Source organism: Musca vetustissima, unplaced genomic scaffold (assembly GCF_032173495.1).
Source record: "Musca vetustissima isolate MV318-11 ecotype Yass unplaced genomic scaffold, APGP_CSIRO_Mvet_v1 utg530786, whole genome shotgun sequence".
Taxonomy (NCBI): domain Eukaryota; kingdom Metazoa; phylum Arthropoda; class Insecta; order Diptera; family Muscidae; genus Musca; species Musca vetustissima.
The window spans coordinates 1-16,231 of record NW_026875532.1 but is presented as its reverse complement, the minus strand read 5'-3'; the positions used below and the strand labels follow the sequence as shown (position 1 = coordinate 16,231).

At 39.5% G+C, this 16,231-nt stretch overlaps 1 protein-coding gene across 1 annotated transcript; it reads right to left on the bottom strand.

Annotated features, from left to right (window-relative positions):
- Window positions 1–15,136: 15,136 nt before the first annotated feature.
- On the bottom strand, window positions 15,137–15,421 carry LOC133338015 (large ribosomal subunit protein eL22-like; the record flags this gene model as incomplete). The annotated part of the gene is made up of 1 exon (XM_061546201.1): window positions 15,137–15,421. A coding segment is annotated over one exon (267 nt), but the record flags the coding sequence as incomplete, so codon positions are not given.
- Window positions 15,422–16,231: the final 810 nt, after the last annotated feature.

Genomic DNA, 16,231 nt, shown 5'->3' with positions numbered 1-16,231 from the left:
TTCATCTTTTATTTTACATAATTCTCAGTGAAATATCAATAATATCGATTTTGCTATGTATTTTCTTAAATCCATGATGTTTGTAAATTTTTCCGAAATATTTTGTTAGAAGTATCTTATCACTATGTGCCCTAGAAAATGAATTTTAAATATATACTCGTTAATAACGAAATGAAGAGCTAAATCTAGTATAATTTCTTACTATGGTGAGGTAATATAAAGAGAGGGTAAATCGCATTAGGGGTCTCAACAAAATATGTAGCCTTTGAGACTATGGTAGGGTAAGGGTTATGAGGCTCAACTCCAAAATCCACCTGGAGTTATATTATAATCGAAGATTGACCTTTGTTTTCTTTTAGTGCTTTTATTCTGGTTCAACAGGGGTACAGGGTTGACCAGAAGTGTAGTCCAGCCAAATTAAGTATCTATTTCTTTTCGGGAGTCTAAAATATTTTCTGGTTTTATGTTTGAAAGATACGTTTAGGAGCTTAAGAAGGACAACGAACCCCCCTCCGGCTGCTTGCTAGTGCAACAATGGCTCCCATCGTCCTAATTATGCCCTATATACCTCATTTATTTTTTCTACCAACGTATCTCTCTGTGTTCAGGTTAAAACTAATCTAGGAGGTTGTTTATGACATTGTCATATTAACAGCAAAAAAGTTACTCCAAACTAGGTTGAACATTACAAATGAAAACAAATAATTGACATTTTGTGCCGCTAACGCTAACTCTTTCGTTTGGTTTTCACGCCGGCGAAAAAGTATGCCACTGACTCCTGACTCTATGGTTGCGTTTAGACTCATACTTTTTCGGCGGCGTGGAAACCAAACGAAAGATTTAGCGTTAGCGACACAAAATGTCAATTATTTGTTTTCATTTTCTGACAGAAAATTTTACGTTGTGCAAACCAAAATCAATATATTATTTAATAAACAATAACGTCAAGGAACTTGGATAAAATTATTGAAAAAATTATTTTTCTTCCATTTTATTATTAATTCTTTAAAAAACGTCCACAATCTTTGAAAATATTTGTTTTTTAACAGCACTGCCATATGTTTTGATATAAATTCTCACTGAAATGTTGGTAGCACTACTGATTTTTTTCCTAAAATATGGCAACTCAATTGAGAGCAAGATAGAAAATTTGAGTATGACGCTGAGCATTATTCAATGCTGGCGTTATTAAGCAACAATGTTGCAGATTGACATCATTACTCTGTTCCAGCAACTGCAAATAGTTGGTCCTTTCCAGATACTACAAGAATGTACAATCTTATTTATTATTTATCGAAATCGCTTATTTATTATTTATCGATAGTAAAAGTAAAAAATAGTAAAAGTATTAGTTTCTTAGAGAACGGCAACAGAACAATTTTCTATTTTATTTCTTTCTTCATTTTTGTGGAACTCTAACACTTTTGTTTCATTTAATTGTCTCCTAAAATTTTTTCTGTACACATTTCCTCCTGTGTAACCATACTAAAATAAAAATCGACGCATTTACTAATACATCGAATCAGGCACACGCACACCCCTCACATCATCTACATATAAAACATTAATATATATTTATAATTTTCTATGGATCATGATACCATCCTCAGCAGTCTTATGGTCAATTATGGGCGTCAGACACCACAATAATATATATTTTAATTTAATTAAGGGCGAAACACATACGGGGATCCAGGCCTGCCCTTTTAAGATGGATTCGTATGGATTGCCAATTTATAAAGAAATATCAGAGTCAAACTTGAATTTGGACGCCGTTCTCCTTATTCTTTTACAATAAAAGAAACCAACTTAACATACCAAGCCTGAAAGCTATTGACATATGGCAACGTATGTCTGAAGAAGAAGCCTGAAAGTTCTCTTATGTGTTTCCACCCTTGAAAGTCTAGCACTTATATTAAATCTCAAAAATAGAAAAAGAAATAACAAATTTTTGAGAAATAACAAATTTATACATAACAACAACATTTGAAGAATATAAACCAATAAACACATAGATCATCTTTTTATACCTTCCAACAATATTTTTCCGAATCATAGTAAACGCAGTAAAAATATTTTTAATTAGAAAAAAGTAAGCGTGCATTTTTTAAAGATATTCTTTTCGAGTCATTGAAACTGCTGTCGTTTTTTTAAGATTTTTTCCAGCAGTAAAAGGCATGCATTTTTTAAAAATACTTTTTTTTGAGACATTGAAACAAATATTAAAAAAACCAAAAAATATATTTAAAAAAAATTTATAATTTAAAAAAATATTTTTTTTTAAATTCTACTCCACTTCTTTACTAATTAAAAAATTCAACCGTTTTTTAATTAAAAAATATTTTTATTTTTTAAAAATATTTTTTATTTTCTTAATCATTGCTTAATCGAGACTTTTTTATTAAAAAAAAAATATTTAAAAAAACACTTTTTACATTTTTATTTATTTTTTTTTTAAATCGACGCCTTATTTACGCATGCAAAAAATAGCGGCTTTTTTATTTAAAAGTAATTTTTTTAAAAACCCACAAATAAATTCGATTTGAACATGTGGCAAATTTTAAAAGTTTAACGATATTTTAAATACGGTATACCGAACCATAATCGATCATAGGCTGAAAGGAGGTTTTTTTTTTGTCGCTCTAATTTCCAATGATCTTTGTAATTGTTTATTCAGAAAAAGGGTGAAATCGGCAATGGCCAATGTCTCGAAATACTTTTGGCAAAATAATCCCATATTACCTGATAATCCGGTATATAAAATGTTATTTCAACAAGAAGAACAACAACCACAACTAAATAATCTGGAAAATATCGAAGACGACATCCATTCATCGTGGAGCAAAAATGGTTATCCGGCAAACAAAAGGGATGTTTCGCAAAAACTACAACCACAACTACATAATCTGGAAAATATCGAAAACCGCATCCATTCTTGTTGGAGCAAAAATGGTTATCCGGCAAACAAAAGAGATGTTTCGCAAAAGCTACACCAAAAACAACAACCCCAATTACATAATCTGGAAAATATCGAAAACCGCATCCATTCCTCTTGGCGTAAAAATGGCCATCCGGTAAACAAAAGGGAATTTTCGCCAAAACTACAATTACATAATCAGGAAAATATCGAAAAGGGCATCCATTCTTCTTGGACCAAAAATGGTTATCCGGCAAACAAAAGAGATGTTTCGCAAAAAGTTCAACAACCACAACTATATAATCAGGAGAATATCGAAAACGGCAGCCTTTCCTATTGGAGCAAAAATGGTGACTTTTCGTCAAAACTACAACAACAACCACAACTAAGCAATCCGCAAAATATCGAAAGCGACATCCATTCCTCTTTGAGCAAAAATGGTAATCCGGCATACAAAAGGGAATTTTCGCCAAAACTACAACAGCAAGCACAGTTACATAATCAGGATAATGTCGAAAACGACATCCATTCCTCTTGGAGCAATAATGGCCATCCGGCAAAGAAAGGGGAATTTTCGGAAAACTACAACAAGAACAAAAACCATAACGTAATCCGGAAAATATCGAAAACAACATCCTTTCCCTTTGGCGCAAAAATGGTTATCCAGCAAACAAAAAGGATGTTTCGCCAAAACAACAACAACCCAATTATATTAATAACGACAACGATTTTTTAAAGGCCAAAACATATTAAAGAACGAGGTAAGTTGCTCTCTAATATTGTGCAATTTCAAATAATATTATTTTTAAGTTTTCAGATGGAGAATGGATAAAAAAAACCACAACGTATGGACCCTAAAAAACTTATTACTAACAATATGTCTTTTCCACAACCTGCAAGAATGTACAAATTTTTACTACAATACGCCTCACATTCCCAACCATGCCAACCGAGGGACCGGCAACCTTCTCTTTTGTTGAGATCGCGCACATAACATAATCCACATCATTTGAGAGGTGAATAGAAAACCAACTACAGAATCTACTTCAACCGGCCAGTTTATTATTAATTTGCACTACTCATTTAAAAATACAATTATATTAGATTTAGAAAAGTTCTACACTCATGCAAAAATCAACATTAGGGAGCACAGATCAATACACATTTTACTGAGTGGATCTGCCATAGAATAATTTGTGAAATGAAAATCTACATATAATAATAGTTGATAATATCTACTAGGCTCGAAAGGGAAGATTTATTCGAATAGACGAAATTAGAAAATCAGAGGGTATATTATCATTTAATATTTTTAGTACCATCATAGTGTTCAACATAATACGTCTACTTTTTAATGTGGGTAATCGAATTAATTTTAACCTGCTAGTGTATGATGAAGGCAACACAAAAATCACGATTCCAATGTACCTCTTAGTGCAAAAAGTTAAGCGGTAAACACATAGAGTCTAAACACAACCAGAGAGTCTAGAGCCAACGACGGTCGTTTACCGTGTATTTCTTATTGGATACGAGGATTCATGTTAAGTTGGCTTTGTTTGAAATGTCAATTTATAATGGAATATCAGAGTCAAACCTGAATTTGAATGCCGTTCTCATTTTTATTCTTTTTACTATAAAAGAAGCCAACTTAACATGAAATGCTCTTATGTGTTCCGCACCTTAAACATTGTTTCTGCACAGATTCGATTTTATCGGAATATATTGCATATCCCATAGGTTTAACATAGAGACGTGTATAGTATTTTTGTTATATATGGATCCAAGAATTCTTTGGCCCGCCGTTTTATAAAACCTAGTACACCATAGGCTTTATTTACCATAGAAATGACATGATTGTTAAAATTGAATTTTGGATCCATTAATTTACTTTTTAATATAGCGAAAAAAAATAATAAAAATTAGTAAAGTCTTGCAGAAGGAGGAACAGAACAATAATTACAAAAAAAAAAATTATATATATATATATATATATCAGCTATGATACTAACAAATTTAATTTGTTACATAATTGTCAGATTTTTTGGCTGTTATTCTACTAATTTTATAATTTATATATAAGATTCTTGGCTGTGGGATAAATAGATATAATCGCATTAAACAAATATTATTATCACCTAACAAACTAACCAATTTGATCTGTTTCCGTACTCAAAAAGTGGCAAAACTAGTCAACTTTTTGTCTGTTACTGCTATTAAAACGGTCCATGGTAAAATTATACAAGGTATTCTCATGCAGGACATATGATTCCAATACAACAAAATTTTATTTGAAATTGATATTTGGAGTCACAAATTAAGAATAGAATACCAAGTGTAGCTGATATCAAATTTTTTGTCAAAATATATGAAATTCAAAAAATTACCAAAACTACCATGGAGACTACCTTCCATAATTATGCCATGAGGACAATCGAAAGCAATTTCGATAGAGAAATAGAAGATATTTGTAGGCTGTGAGACAGATCAAATATCATTATATTATAATATACTAGCATATATTAAACTAAGAATAGAATTACGTAATAATGTTTTGTATTACAATCTATTTAACTATGTGTGAGTGTAAACATTCTAACGCGTCATCCTAATTAATTTATTTATTTAATGGATGTGATATTGTCAAAAACATGGAATAATTATCTAAATTCCCTTACTGTGTGTTACCAAGTGTGGCATGGCAAATATGGCATCTTTTCCTACAATTTTCTCATCTAACAGAGCAATCTCATATCCTCAGGGAAAGGCTTCGCAATTCGCACCTTTTCGAATGGTGTCATCGACTCTGAAGTCATTGAATCAAAACTGAACTTAAATATTACAGCTTTACCATTTGCAACGCACTGCTTTCCAGGACTAGTACATGATATTGAATTTCAGAACTTGAACAAGTTCAAAGGACCCTGAAGGGATCTGCCCCTTCGTTAGACAAGATGTCTTATCCAATGGTTAAAAATATCCCGCTAACAATCAAAAACGTCTTTGTAGATTGTACAACATTATTGTACATGCTGGTGTCTACCCACATGGCAGCTTTATCACTCACTCCTAAACCTGCCAAAAATCCCTCTCACCTTCAGGGTTATAGACCCATCTCTCTCTTGCACGTTATTTCCAAGATATTGGAAAAAATAGCAAGAAGACTCCTCTAAAAATACTGGATACAAACATTCTGGGATTCAGCATGCTTTCCTACTCAGGCACGGCGTACATAGCCTTTGCCACCAACTGGAAGAAGCTCTCTCTAATAAGATCGACAGACTTAGAGAAGGCCTTCGATAGAGTAGTTTTCACACAAGTAATTTTAGAACTCTTTAGCTGTGGCGTCAATCGCATTTTTCTTACCCTACATCATTCTTTCGAATCGGAGAATACTGGTAAGGATTGATGGTTATCATTCCCAGGTGTTTCCTTTAGACAATGGGATGCCTCACGGTTCTCCTCTCTCAGTAATGTTGTACAATATTTACGCTAATGCCTTAGTGTTGAGAGGCCAGGCGGGAATGGATTTTGTAGGCATATATGCAGAGAAAATTTTTGCTGTTTCTTCCGGGCCATTTGTTGAAGTTCAATTAAAATTTAGAAAAAAAACCCTTAATAAGACTATCCAGGATTGATATCAGTGCCCTAGGCAAAAATTGTTTTCTTGGTTGTGGCATTCTGTACTTAAACTCAAGTAACTAAAAAATTCTGATTAAGCACTACGTGCCTATCCCTGAATTTGAATCGAATATAAAATGTTAATTTTTTTTTTATTATTTTGTATTATAAATTATTATTATGTATAGTCCTCCGCCTACGGGGAGCAAAGCTGAATGCTATCGGACGCGTCCACAGGTTGCGGATAGTGGAAAGCCCAACACCATTCGTTGGGTAACTGTTAATAACCAATAAACAGTCGCGGACAATCAGCGGGCTCAGGGGGAGAGTCTCGGAGGAAATGACCGAGTGCCAATGATCCCTGAGTCGACGAGGCGAGAATGGCGCCCCTCCCATATATCCATCTCAAGGTTTGGGACACTACCTTCTTAAAGTGTCTCCCCTAACGCTGGGGTGTCATGCGACCTCGTGCCTATCAGCGTTCCACGGTTTGCAGTCAGGGTACCGACTGTATTAGAACGGAGCCTTGTTGATACCTGGGCGCCTCAACAAGTGTTTCAGGCTTAGTTGCCAAGTCCTTTCCATGGTAAGAGGCTATGCCATGGTCGACCTCAAATCCTCACTAACAGCACTTTTTATGGAGCCAATTTTTAATACACCCCCCCCCCCCCAAAAAACAAAACAACAATGAATGCGAACCTTCGACTGATGTTGGTGTGGCTGCCTTGGCACCCTCAGTCTCGAACTCTACAAGGTCAGACATCAATGATTCCCCCAAAGTGTTGACGACCCAAGCAATTCCCCTGGACCTATCTTTAGCCACCTGTCCATCTCTCGATGACGTAAATGCGAGCCTGGAGAGGCAGTCGAATCTTCTCCTCGACCTTCTAGAGGAAACCGGCTCCTTCCGCCTCAGTCAGGAGAGCATCCCAAATCAGCTCTGGGATGACTCTCTCTTGTCGGACGAGGATGACATTATGGAAACCACCGTTATTAGAACCACGGTGATAAGTACGGTAGAAACCATGATGTCTCCCCTGAAGCAAGGAGGGTCCCCTCGGCTGACTAAGGAGGCAAACCCTGGCGAGGTTGAAGACGTTGACTCAACCTCCACGGCCTGCAGTGACGTCGCGAGGCTTCTAAGGCAGTTGGCTGTCGAAGCAGATGCTGGCACCGATGAGGCTCCCATCGTTAAGATGGATGATTCATCGGTACCATTATCTGATAGACAAGCTAACGCTAAGGAGATCGCTGCCAAGAAAATGTATCGGAGAGCAGTCAATTTCTGCAAACGGTACATTGGACGGGACAGCGACTCCATCACGGGTAAGGAGTTCCTGTTAATCAAGAGGAACCTCAAACTCATTAGGAAGTTCTCTAGGAACTATCCTGATGACATTGAGAGGGACTTCTTGATTGACAGGATCCCCCGACCCAGTACTAAGACCACGGCGGTAGTCCCTTCTAAGAAGGAGAAACCTGCTGATGGCCCCGGTACATCCAGGAAGCTGATGCCTGAGACGTCTAAGCCCTCAGCACCCCCAAAGGGTAAACTGAGTACTGAGACGTCTCAGACATCAGAATCCACAAAGACAGAAGGCAGGGGACTGTCGAAGTCGGCCCGAAAGAGAGCCCGCAAAAAGGCCTCCAAGAAGACCGATAAGGCACAACCGCCCTCTGTCAATCCACCTTCTGCCGAATTGCCAAAGCTGACAGCCAAGGCGGTGACAATTGGGCAGTCGTCAGTGGTTAAGCAGAAGGTAGCGGACGCGAAGCAGGTGCCTGCGTCTGCTGGGCATACCTCTGTGGTAGCTGCTACCCCGGGTGCCAAATCTCGGCCACAGCCCACGGCTGTCAAGAGAATGAGGTCCTCGGAGGAGCAACAACCTGCTGCAAAGAGGCCCACGCAGTCGTCGGCCGTACAGAGCTCTGCTTCCTTTGCTTCGGTGGTAGCGTCGAAGGAGAAACCTGCCAAGAGCAGCGATTGTGGGGTGAAAACCAAACACGCTGTCTCGAAGCAGGTAGCCCGGACACCTACAACTAAGCAAAGCGACTCTGCTGATCCAAAAGAGGTTCCGGAAGATCTGCGGGTAGCGATCATCGACCGAGCTGACCCTGACGGGTTTATCAGTGAGGAGAGATGGGAGCTGGTCGACAGCTATCTGAAGGACCTCTTCCTGTCCGACGAGGTTGATCGAGAGAGCCTGCGGTTTGGCCTGACCTCCTCTTACAAAGGAGTAAAGGTTGTTGATTGTCGCACTAAGAAGACTTCAGATTTTCTTAAGAAGACAATCAACAGCCTGGACCCCCTTTGGGAGGGTGGTCGTCTGGCGGCCGTAGCGGTTCAAGAGATACCGAGCGGTATGGTAACCTCGGTGTTTATCCCAAAACCTTTCAAGGGGCTGGAGAAGACACTGAGGTTATTGGAGAAGCAGAACGACGGCCTTCAGACGAGGAGGTGGAGAATCCTCGCCTCGTTTGAAAGGAACGGCGGTGTAGTCGCGAAGTTCGCTACCGATTCTGCGGGAGAGGAGTACTTGAGGAAGAACAAGGGTGAGCTTGTTTATGGAATGGGGAAACTTTGTTTCCGTCTCACCACTCCAAAACAATAGGCAGGCAGCAGCAAGCGCTTAACGTGATCCAGATAAATCTGCATCACTGTAAAGCAGCAGCTGCTGAACTGCTACTCACCCTTTCTTCCTCAAACATCGACGTGGCGCTCATCCAGGAACCTTACCTGTACAAAGGTAAGGTGACTGGACTGGGCGACACCAAATACACGCTTTTGTCTACCTCCAATGGAGAGAAGGTGAGAACGTGTATTCTTGCTAAAAAGGAGTTAAATTTAATGCTTCTTTCTAATTTCAGCAATGGAGATATGACGACAGCAAGACTAGACAGAGGTACCACGAAGCCACTGATAGTCTCTGCCGTCTATCTTCCCTACGAAGCTCCTGACCCACCCGGCACTGCTGTATGCCGCCTATTGGAGGAGATGAGTAGAGTTGGTGACCTCGTCTTGGGATGTGACGCCAACGCACATCACTTCTATTGGGGAAGCAGCAACACAAACACAAGAGGTGAGTCCATCTTCGAGTTTATACTTAGCTATAATCTTAGAATTTGTAATAGAGGCAATACACCAACTTTTGTAAATAGGGTGAGAGGTGAAGTCATTGATATAACCCTCACAAATATGGACGACTCTGGGGTCGTAAACTGGGAGGTGTCTGAGAAATGTTCCTTTTCGGATCATAGACTCATATCCTTCCAGATTCCTACCTCTAGAGTTAAACAGAAACCTTATAGGAATCCTCGGAAGACGAACTGGGACAAATTCAAAGCTAAAACAGCAGCCTCTTTTCGGGATCGTAATGATCTCAAAACGGTTGAGGATGTTGAATTAGCTGTGAAAAATGTCACGGCCACTCTTCTGAAGAGCTATGAGGCATCTTGTCCCCTGACATACCCTGGGAAGAAATCTCAACCGGTATGGTGGTCACAGGACCTTGCAACCTTGCGGAAGGCTGCAAGGAAAGCTTATAATAGAGCTAGTAAGACAAAGCTCAGTACAGATTGGGATGTCTATAAAAGACAATTCAATAGGTACAAGGGCGAAATCAAGAAAGCTAAACGTGAGTCTTGGGTCTGCTATAGCGAGTCGATCGAAGGAGTCAACGAAGCGGCCAGATTCCGCAGAGTACTCTCTAAGGATCCAAAATCCATAGGAAGTATTAAGCGAAGTGATGGAACGTGGACAAACTCTGGCAGTGAGACTCTTGATCTTCTATCATCAACCCACTTTCCTGGTTGTAAGGACTATAGGGAAGATGCGCAGTGTGTGCATCAGCCTACAGTTCGGACGAGGGAAGAGGAGAAGATGATAGAAGACACTATAAGATACCCAAAACTGATATGGGCGATAAATAGTTTTCAACCCTACAAATCTCCTGGTCCAGATGGTATAACACCGGCCATGCTGCAACACGCAGATGAACGGATAATATCATATCTGCAGGACATTTTTAGGGCTTGTTTACTTTTGTCGTACATACCCAGTCTATGGAAAGAGGTTACCGTGACCTTCATCCCGAAAGCCGGGAAGCCGAGTCATACGGTACCTAAAGACTATAGACCGATTAGTCTTTCTTCCTTTCTACTAAAAACTTTAGAAAGGTTACTAGACTCAGAAATTAGAGATACCATTGACCGTAATAAACTTAGTAAATCCCAACATGCCTATATCAAGGGCAGATCAGTGGATACAGCTCTGCATGAGGTGGTTGGATACATCGAGAAGAATATGGAGTCCTCTGGCTACACGTTGGCAGCATTCCTCGACATCGAAGGAGCTTTCAACAATGTGAAGCTAGAGGCAATCCATTCTGCTCTCGTAGACATAGGTATCCCCTCACTCCTTACGGAATGGATTGATAGAATGCTGGAAAGCAGAATTATCAACTCATCCCTAGGAGAGAGTTCCGTGAGGAAATCTGTCAACAGAGGCACACCTCAGGGTGGAGTTCTTTCCCCCCTTTTGTGGCTTCTGGTGATAAATGAGATACTTATGAAATTCAATCATCTCAGGATAAAGGTTGTAGCCTATGCCGATGATGTAGTCTTGTTGGTTGGGGGTAAGTTTATTACGACAATATCAGACATCCTGGAGGGTGCTCTTTCAACCCTGTCAAATTGGGCTTGCACCAAAGGTCTTGGTGTAAACCCCACAAAAACCGAACTGGTACTCTTCACTAGGAAATACAAAGTTCCTAGTTTCCGTCTGCCATCACTTGGTGGAGTGACATTAACTCTCTCTGATGAAGCTAAATATCTTGGCACTGTCCTAGACCGCAAGTTACTGTGGAATAGGAATGTCGAGGAACGCTCTAAGAAGGGATTGATGGCACTCTATTCATGCAAGAACTCCATAGGCAAGAGTTGGGGATTGAGACCCGGAATTATACACTGGCTGTATACGACGATTGTCTTACCCATACTTACCTATGGATGTCTTGTCTGGTGGCAGGGGGTGAATAAAAAGAAGCTGCTGACAAGACTGAGCTTAGTACAGCGATCGGCTTCAATTCTGATCACTGGAGCATTAAGAAGCACACCACAAGCAGCCTTGAACGCAATCTTGAATCTCCAACCATTGGACATTCTGATCAAATTCCAGGCTGCTAGGTGTGCCCTGAGACTCCGGGAAACAGATGCCTTGAAATCGCGGAACTATGGTCATGCCAGCATTCTAAACATAACGCCAAGTTATGACCTTTTTAGGGGGGATAGTCATATCAGTGATTATATTCCCCCCCACAGGGATTTTAATGACATTAAAGTCGAATTTCCTAACAGGGAATCCTGGACTAGTGGCTCCCTACCTCTGCCAGGTCTGTCAATCTTCACAGACGGGTCCAAGATGGAAGAAGGCACTGGCGCAGGCGTCTACTGCAGGGAATTAGGTATACGAAACTCATATAAACTCAACAATGATTGTAGCGTTTTTCAAGCAGAGATTCTTGCAATCACGAAAGCGGCCGAGATAGTAAAAGCACTTAATACAGACTTTACAGGACCGGTGACTATTTACGTAGATAGTCAGGCGGCCCTGAAAGCGGTGAAGTCGCATACTATAAACTCGAAAGCAGTTCATGATTGTAAGACCGCTCTGAATGATATACGTCAAATAGTTGGGTTATGCTGGGTTCCAGGACATAACGATATTGAAGGGAATGAGATAGCCGACGAGCTTGCTCGAGGGGGGTCACAGTCGTCCAGTCTTCTGATTGAGAGATCTGTGAAACCCCCTATTAGCTATTTCATTGGCAGAATCCGTGCGTTCTATTGCGAGGTAGTCGGCAACAGATGGCTAAGGGAACCTGCATGCAGAATCTCTAAATCTATCTGGCCAGAATTCTCTCATAAAAGAACGTCTTCGCTGCTGGATCACAACAAGAGGGAGATTAAGATCGTTGTGGGGATCATTACTGGTCACTGCAAAGTTAGATCTCTCACTTCTAAGTGGGACTCCAGTGGAGAGGATTACTGTCGTCTATGTGAGGATGAAGAAGAAGTGGAAACAATTGAGCACATCCTTTGCAAATGTCCATCGCTGATCAGCAGAAGACATAAACAGTTTGGATGTTATGAAATTGATAATCTAGTCTTCTCCAAAATAGACCCTAACCTAATTCTAGGCTTTGTCAAAAAATTGACTTGGCTAAAATAATGTCTCTTCCGCTTCCGCTCCCTCCTATTCTGACTACCTCTCTCTCTACTCTTCCACTATCTTTTCTTCTCTCTCTTTATAGGTACACCTATACATAATGGATGATCACAATGGACATAGTCTCCGAGTGGACGGTTGTTACAACAGCCGTACATCCCAAACCTAACCTAACCTATAGTCTTTTTTTTATAAATATATATATATATATATAGTCTATATATAGTATTTTTTATAAATAAATGTTTTAATGCAACAATGAATAAAATGGCATATAAAAAACGGATTTTAAATGTATTGGGGGAAGGGTTAGCCAACGTCAATTTTTTTTCTAAAAGCTAAAATTAATTGTGTAAAGTTTTATTCAAATCGCTTTGGTTCGATTTCATATAAAATGTTTCAAGAAATGCTCAACGTTTGTGTAATTGGCACAAAGTTTCAGCACATTGAGGTGTGCCGCAGGCTCTAAAAGCCATCAAATCTTGTTATATCAAATCTGAGGCCGTCCTCAAGTGTAGAGCAGCTTTGGAAGAACTTATATACAGCTATCGGTTGTGTTGGGTACCAGGACATTGTGACATCTTGGGTAATGAAAGAGCAGACGAACTAGCTTGACGAGGATCTTAATCCACAGATCTAACAATTGATGACTCAATCAAACCACCCATATGCCATCTTTACCGGAACTTTGAGTCGTTCTTCGACGAAAGAGCCTATGAACTTTGGCACAACGAACCTAGGTGCAACGTGTCAAGAGCCACTTTGGTCGACTCTGTCTACCAAAAGAACGCACTCGCTGTTGAATCTGAGCAAAGCTGAAAAAAGAGCAATGACAGGAATCAACAATACTGGTCACTGCAATATCAGAGCCTTTACTAGTAAATGGGATCTTGATGCAATTGATTACTGTAGACTCTGCGTTGAGGAGGAGGAGGAGGTGGTGGATACAATTGAGCATCTTCTGTGTCACTGTCCAGCCCTAGCTTACAGGCGGCACAGACTAGCGGGTGCTCATTTTCTACCGAGTCTTAGCTTCTTCTCAACAACCATGCCTATATATACAGCACGATTAGAAACCTAAAGTGGTTGGGAAAGTGCAACCTTGACACGTAATATATCTTCTGTCTGATCTCTTTCTCTCTGCAAGTTTCTCTTCGCTCTTTATTTCCTCAATCTTTTCTCCACTATAGATCTGTCCTTATTTATTTTCTTCTCGTGAAAGGTCACAGGGGATCTAACGGTCTCAGAGTGCTGCAGCCACATAAGTGACTGCACATCCCCAAAACTAACCTAAATCGACTCCAAATTTTCTGAAACGGATTTGGACCATAGAAACATGGGGTCTAAATCTAATATTTCGATGAGTCAAAATGTATAAACCCTCATTAGCCATAAGGTATACTTTTTTCTTGTGGAAATCGGTATTTCCGGAGATATGGGCCGCCAAAGTTGCGTTGAGGTCATTGTTTGAGGATAGCCGGCCTTCGGCCAGGTATTTAAGACTTTCTCCTATGGGCAGGTGGCAACTCCGGCTACACGATCGAATCTCCTTCTAATATGAATAGTGTTTTTGTACTTTGTCTTTTTTTTTTAATTTTTGGCTGGGGAGCCATTTTTATTTAAGTTCGTTAGCATTTATGTTATAGATTTATACGTATGGAATTTAATGTCTGTGGTTCTGATATTGCTCTTGGGCTCAGAGGAATATATAGTATATTTATATGTATGGTTCCTTAAGCTTCCTTTCCCCTCCACTTTTCTTAGCAACAGTTAAGTAGAGTGCAGTGGATTGGGGTTCTTGTTTGGAATCTGTTATGTTAGCGGTTTGCATTAAATTTCATTATGTAGAATTTTGTTTTTTGCTGTTATGTATTTTTAATTTATTTAGTTTATTCTTTGTTTGGGTTTTTATTTTTTTTTATATATAAGTTAATATAAGTTATTGGCCATGCTGGCTTTTTTATATTACATTGTATGAAATAAATGAAATGAAAATGAAATGAAATGAAATGAAAATACCAGAGTGCCAACGGAACTTTGAAGGCCCTGGTGACAAGTATACCATTGTAACCAGGGCCCCAAGGACTCATCCACGAAGGGGGCCCTAAACTTGATGTGTTCCAACAATCCATAACCACCAACCCAACCTAAGTCTGTACGATTCAAATCAAGACTTGTGGGCATCATTTCTTTGGCACCCTTTAATTCTCCCTAAAATAAACCACCCCAAACCTCTTCCATCCCGAATTTTCCAAATAAAATAAAGTAGCAAATTTTACTTTTAAAAACAAAAGTTAACATTTGTTGTTGTTGTTTTTTTTTATTAATAAAACTTTATCAAAAAGTTCTCTTCACACTTTATCATTATTTGTAAAAAAAAGATAACTGACTTCTTACTCGGCGTCTTCATCTTCATCATCGTTGGAGTTGATTCTGAAGTAACGGAGTTCATAGGAGTCCTTGTCATTGGCGACAACACGGATCCAATCACGCAAACTGTTCTTCTTCAAGTATTTCTTGGTCAAATACTTCAAGTAGGCCTTGGAGAAGTGGACATCGGAGTTGACGTACAACTTCATCTTGACACGTTCGAAGGTGACATTGTTGCCCAAGTTGTTGACTTTGTCGTTGACCTTCATGCGGGCCTTGATGTATTTTTCCTAAAGAAAAATGAAAAAGAAAAAAAAATATCAAATGTCTGACACAACACATCCGGCAATAACTTTAGAAATCCATCTCTGTTGTCGGGGAGTTAATAAAATCTCCTTTTTATTTGGAGTACGACGATTATCTCTTCCATTGTTAAGCTATTAAATCTGGGTAAATAATTTAAAAACCAAATATTGAAAGAGTTTTGATGTTTAATCTGCCACTGAGTACACTGTCCTCAGAGCGAGGGTAATCACTCTCTGAAAACAAATCAGGTCGTGGCCTATATTTTTGGGGGACAGAGATGAATTTCTAAAATATATTTAAAAAATAAAAATAAGTTACAACTAAAAAGCAAGTCTAAATTGTTACCTGTATTGCCTTGCATCACTTCTTTTGTTTATCGTGGGGGGAAGGATGGAAAAATTGCACCTCGTTTGGGTGTAACAAAAAAAATTACAAGAACGAAAAACTGACTTTGCTTGCATTTTGATGGGATTCCTGCAACGCCCAACTGGGAAACACGTTTTGGCAGGGCGCACTATGTGTCTTGGCTTAGGCACTTGCGGGTGCAAGTGTACCCAACCCAGGGCCCACCACTTGGCGGTTCACATAGCACGACTTGACATAGTTCACAGCCGGTTGCACCCCTGGCCAGACCCTGTTCTGGCAATCAAGGGCTACCCCGTTGTGCTACATCCAGAGCCCCTCTTCAAATAGAGAAACACGAGTGTGTGTGTGTGACACACACACATTGAAATGTAAGTGTTCGTTAAGAACCGGAGAGGGTAGACCTTACCTTCAAGGTCAAGTTGTTGGCA